General features: G+C 42.3%; 1 protein-coding gene across 1 annotated transcript; it reads left to right on the top strand.

Moving 5' to 3' along the window:
- The first annotated feature begins 6 nt into the window (after positions 1-6).
- Positions 7-4,288, top strand: PPP1R3C (protein phosphatase 1 regulatory subunit 3C). The gene is made up of 2 exons (XM_035330186.1): positions 7-80; positions 1,719-4,288. Exons 1-2 carry the CDS (start codon positions 67-69, stop codon positions 2,662-2,664), a joined length of 960 nt encoding a protein of 319 aa, XP_035186077.1. The 5' UTR covers positions 7-66; the 3' UTR covers positions 2,665-4,288.
- The last annotated feature ends 1,793 nt before the right edge of the window (positions 4,289-6,081 follow it).

Below are 6,081 nucleotides of genomic sequence, written 5' to 3'. Positions count from 1 at the left end.
GCGCCCCATAAAGGCGGCGGCGCGGCACGGAGCGGGCTCCAGAGCAGCCGGCGGCCGCGCTGCCCCATGCACTGCAGCAGGTAAGCGCCGCCCGCCCCCTCCCCGCACACGTTGTGTGTGTGTGTGCCCACCTCGCCCCGCTCCTTCTTGCGCTCGGGTGCGCTCTTGGCGTGTTCCTGCAGCCCCGCGGGAGGAAGGAAGCAAGGAGGGGGGTGGAAGGAACATCGAGCTTCGTCCTTGCGGGGCATGAAACCTCAAAACTTGCGCTGCGTTCCTTCGGTTTAGAGGACTTGCACTGCACAAGCACCGCTGCTTTTGCATGTCAATGCTGCTGAGACCCCGTCATCTTGAGCTGGGGGCTCATCTTTGCCTCTTCTAGCAGCCTGGCTTCTCAGTTGTGCTTTTTTTTTTTTTTTTTTTTTAAATGCTGAAAAAACCTTAGGAGCATTTACCCAAGGAGCTGGTGGTGAAAATTATGGGGAGAAAATATCTCTCTTCCTACTAAAAGGAAAACAAAACTCGATAAATTTGATGCTGGTATTCCCCTACCTATTATGGTAAATACTGCCACAATAAAAAAAAAATGGCAAGGAGAGGAATTAAGAGGTCAGTGCAGATTCTGCTTTTTTTGGCAGTGCCTTGGAACCCCAGTGAGAACACTGGGAAGGAGAAAGCCATTTAAGTGACAAAGCAAATGCCTTTGCTTCCCATGACTCAACAAAAATCCGTATTTCCAGCAAGGACTGCATCTTTATCAGAAGATACTTTATCAGTACTGCAGTTGAACCCCACTTCCATAAATATTCATGCCAACTGGCTTTGAATGGGCCATGTTTTTGCAGAGTAATTGTGATTTTTCATCATGTGGGAGAGAGGTTTATGAATAAATCTTTACAATTAAAGCTGTAATATTCTTATAGAATGCTTACAGTAGGGTTTAGGCATGGACTTTAGGGATTATAAAGGATGCTTTTAAGACAGTTCTTGAAGCACGCAGAGGTGAACAAATAAAGTTCTCCCCCCCTATATTCTTCATTTCCTCAGCAGTCAATGTTAACAGTGCAAACTAGCTTTCTTAATTAGACCTGGATTAGTAGCTCATAGAAAATATTTCTGAAGGTGCTTTGGCATTTTTGTGCACCTGAATTAACCAAAACCACATTGCCTAACAAATGCATTTACGATAGTTCAGAGCCAGAGGGTGATGGTTCTGCATCATGATATGTAGCATCCCAGTCTGATGCTCTGATAGAACAGGTAACTTGCTTAATATAGCGCTTTCTGAGCTCAGCGTTGAAGCAGCTGATCCAGCTTGCTGGAATTTTAAGACCCAACTCAGAGTCTCTAAAAGGGAAACTAAGTTTAAAGTGGATGAGCACTTTCACTGTAGCTAGATGTGTTTACCTCTAAGCTAGAATGTTCTTTTGTGTATTTTCAAGAAAGTGTTTAATTACCTGTCACTAAAATTCAGTTTTCAGAGGTTTAGAAGAAACAAATGAGATTACATTTGAATCAAAAGAGTTTAGAACTAGCAAGAAATGACTGAATATTCTCATTCTATTTCCTTTGCTTGAACTGTCAATTTTAATTTAGGCTGCACTATTTAAAGCTGTGCAAAGAGCAGGCCATGAATAATTAAGACAGGAGATGAAACAAATATGCATTCATAAGCATTTCCCTGATGGAACAAATAATAATGCGCTTTCTGCTTATTTCAGAATGATACAGATCTTGGATCCGAGACCCTTGCCAAGCTCCATCATGCCTGTGGATGTGGCCATGAGAATTTGCTTAGCCCGTTCACCACCACTGAAGAGTTTTCTCAGCCCCCTTGAGGACTGTCAGAGAAACAACTTTGTTAACAGATTCAAACCTCTCAGACCATGCCTGCATGTAAAACGTGACTCTGAAGCACAGAAGACCGACTGGAACCACTCGGCAGCCCGAGCCAAAAAGCGAGTTGTGTTTGCTGACTCGAAGGGACTGTCCCTGACAGCGATACACACCTTCTCTGAGTTCCAGGAGCACCCTGGCTGGGACCTTCAGTTTGACCTCATGGGCCTTGAAAACATAACATCTGGCCTAAAGCTACATGAGGAGAAAAACTTGATTCTGGGTTTCCCTCGGCCCTCAGCTGACTATCTGGACTTCAGGAACCGCCTGCAGAAGAACTTGGTCTGTCTGGAGAACTGTACTCTACAAGAGAAGGTGCTGTCGGGCACTGTGAAAGTAAAAAATGTGAGCTTTGAAAAAAAGGTTCAGGTTCGAATTACCTTTGATACATGGAAGACTTACACGGACATTGAGTGTGTATACATGAACAATGTTTATGGTGATTCTGAAAATGATACCTTCTCGTTTACCATTGACTTGCCTCCTGCCATTTCCTCTCAAGATAAGATTGAATTTTGCATTTCTTACCAAAGTGGAGAACATACCTACTGGGACAATAACGAGGGGCAGAATTACAAGATTCTCCATGCAGAGTGGAAGCCTGATGGAGTTCAGATACCGTCTGCCAAGAAAGACTGTATAGATATTCAGACTCAAAGGAGAGGTCAAGAGAGAGAGCCTGATCAACTTGGCAGCCCGAGGCTGTCCAGTGGTCTCTTTCCCCAGTGGCAGAGCTTGGGTGGGATTGAAAATTCATCACCATATTGGTGATAGACACCAGCTAGGTAGCATTCTTCCATTTGGCAACAGAACAGCGTTAGCTTTCTGGTTCACATACTACATGACAAAACCACTTGGCAGGTTTTGTTGGCTGTCTGTACAAACCCAAATTCAGTTGTTTGTGGGATTTGTTACACCATATTATGTTACTGAAGTTCTTAGCCAAAACTTACCCTTGGAAAGAAAGGCAAGATGAAACCCATGTGTATGCTACCTACTCTAGAAATAGCATGCTTAAGTATATGCTGCTTGTTTTCTGCTGTTCTCTCTCCTGAGTCACTAGGCAAGAGACTCTTGTGAGGAAGTATGGAAGGTGACAGTATCTTAGCAAGCTGTAGCAACTGTGTGTGTGTGTGTGCGCACGAGTGTGTGGGTACACAGGGATGTAATGTGAACAGAACATTGCAAACCATTTTGCACGTTAGGAGTGCAGTAGAGAAGAGGTGATGCTGTCAGGACAGAGGCACTCTATGACCTTCAACATGCTTGTAGCAGTGGCAGGTAGGAATGCATGGCTAGGATTTGTAGCTTCAGTACGGGTTAGGAAACTCATAGAGGATAACAGAAAAGTAGGAGAAGGGGAAGAGGTAAGATGTGCTGCATAACTTGAAGATGAACAGTGCTTTGATGTTGACTTTTCAAAAAGTGGTCTTCTAAATACCAGGGGGAGTTCTGCAGGATAAAAAGGAGAACACAAAGTGACACAAAACAAGTGGTGGAAGTAACTGCTGCTTTGGGAAGACATCTCTGTCCTCATTGGCCTTGTGAATAATAAATATCCGGCATTTGAGATGAAATCTAACCTTGACTTCTACCTTCATCATCCTACTCAGCTACCAAGCAGAGTGTTTACCTTCTAATTTTACAAGAAAAATGTGCCTTTTTAAAAAAGCCACTGTACATGCCAAAAATCAAGGCTGAAATCAGGGTTAGTTTACAGAACAGACCAAGTGATTTGCAAACTCCCTAGTCTGTAGCAGCATTAAGATGATCTGACTCATTGCCTGATCTGATCTCACAGCGCCTGATGGTTGGGTATCCTGCTCCCTATTGCAAAGTTAGAGATAACTTTTCAGAAGCGTGTAACATAGGCAAGGTCCTTCATATTGAAGACAGTGAATTAGCTGCACTTTGTGAAAGCTAATTTCTTTAAAAGAGCAGGGTTGCTGCTAGTTTTCTAGAATGAATATAGGCTTGCACGTAAATAGAAACCTGCTGTTTTATTGTACCTCATTTTTGAAGCTTTTTTTTTAATTGCTGTATATTTTGTATCTGTATGCTTGTAATTTAGCTTTCTGAGTTGTCAAACTGTAAAGATGGTTTGTGCTTCATGCAGGACTTGTGTGGGAAATTGTCCAATACATGCTCAGCAGGTGTGAATACCAACACACCTTTTAACTGTACTGACATAGCATTAACATAAAAATTCAAGTCACATTTTTTCCCCCATTGCTAAAGCAGTATAATATCCTGAGTCTGAAGCTACTTGTAATGCAATGAGAAAATATATACTAAGGTGAAATAAGTTTCTTTCACTAATTGCACTTTTTCTGTATGTAACCCCTGCTGTTACATGTAAACTAGCCATTTTAAGAATAAATTGTATTTTGATATACCTGGTTCTTAATGAGTCAACTCAATCTGCTAAGTTCATTAACTTCTTTAAACAATTGCATTTCTGATCTAAGGTACAGCAGGTTTGTTCTGTGCGACCAGCTATTGCTAAAGCTGACCCTGGAGTGATACCTCAGGGCAGCATCTGATGTTATCCTGAAGATGAAATCTCATCTCTTCACTAAATAATATATCATCAATAGTATTAACCTTATGAGTTGTAAGTTTAAAAATAGAAGATGAAACAAACAACTCTATCCCACCAAATTTAAACAGAATAGGTTGGTTTGGCAAATTCCATGCAGGATTCTCCTGTGCTGTTGGTGAGTCTGTCCTGCATGAGTCTAGCTCAATCTGATGGCCAGACTTACTGCTGAACTATAGCATATAGAGTGCATACACAGATGCACCTAGACACCAGCACTTCATGTCTTCTGGCTTGCAGTTGCTGGTACTTAGCTCACTATGCTGTCCCTGCAGCTATGCTGCTATTTGGGGTAGTGGGACATTTTGCCTTTTTTCTCTGCTAGTGCTTGGGAACCAGATCAATTGCTATCAGTACCAAAAAACGTGCTGGAAAATAACATGTCTGCATGTGAGCCAGTCCACCTTTGACACTGCTGTGTGGACCTTGCCTTGCAATTATTTAGAATAGAGAACAAGTGTGTTGGGCCCCAAGTCCCCAGAGGACAGAGGGGTTTGGCACACTGCTGCTGCTCCTAGCACAGAGCAAGGACAGGCTAGCCAACACTGGTCACACACCAGATACTTTACATGGGATTTCCCAACACAATAAGGAAACTCAGTGACAAGATCCAGTCTAGTTCAATCTGTTGCACACAATGTCAGCAAGAAATCTAGTTTTAATTATGAAAAGCAATTCCAGGAAGATGAAAGGCAGCAAGGCTCTGACAACATTTCTGAACTGAGGAATGAGCTTCAAGCTTCTACATTGCAAAGCCTGCAATGGATGCAGAACTCTCCTTTCCCCAGCTCTGTCTACCAACCTCAAACTCTACTAAAAAAGCAATGTAGTACTTAGTAAATAACTCAGTGTCTTTATGTGCAGGAGCACTTGGGCCATGATACACACTGCACCATCAGCTCCCTGCTCTAGAAAAGTAAGCTCAAGAGAGATGTGTAACGAGTGGCTTAAAGGCTCCTTGGTCTCAATATCAGATTTCACTGAAGCAAAACAGATGCAAGGTTACTGGGTGGAGCAAAAACCTTCCACTATGAGGAAAAGCAGCATTTTTTCTCCTCCAGACAAGTTTTGTGACCAGCCATCTCAAGAGAAAATGCTTACTTGTGCTTCTCTTGACTGAGATATAAATCACCTTATAATACCAGAAAACAACTTCCTTTAAATAAGGTTTAGTTAGTTATAAGCCTGCTGCTTTGTAAAGTTACCTTGCAAGACCATATTTGCCCAATGGAGAGGCAATGCTTTGCTGCAAAAGAGAAGCAAAGCAGCTCCAAAGCCCTGCCTCAGACAGGAGAGCAAAGAACACCTTGTTTCTCCACTCTAAAGCAGTGCAGTTTCACTTCTTCCTCATTTAAGACAGAGCTCATACATATCACTAACACTCGCATTGACCAGAAAGGTAATAGGTTCTACAGGAACATGTTAGCAACATTAAGGTGTATTCACAAAAATATAATAGTTTTAGAAATGTATTTATCAGAAGCAGAGAAAAGCAGTCATCCTTGGAAAATTGGTTTAGCCTAGGGAATTCAAACACACATCTTGGATGATGCTCTTTGAGAGACACTGTATGCAAAAACTAAAGATAG

Source organism: Oxyura jamaicensis, chromosome 6, assembly GCF_011077185.1.
Source record: "Oxyura jamaicensis isolate SHBP4307 breed ruddy duck chromosome 6, BPBGC_Ojam_1.0, whole genome shotgun sequence".
Taxonomy (NCBI): Eukaryota; Metazoa; Chordata; class Aves; order Anseriformes; family Anatidae; genus Oxyura; species Oxyura jamaicensis.
The sequence above is the reverse complement of the archived record's forward strand: the minus strand, read 5'-3'. Positions and strand labels throughout refer to the sequence as shown.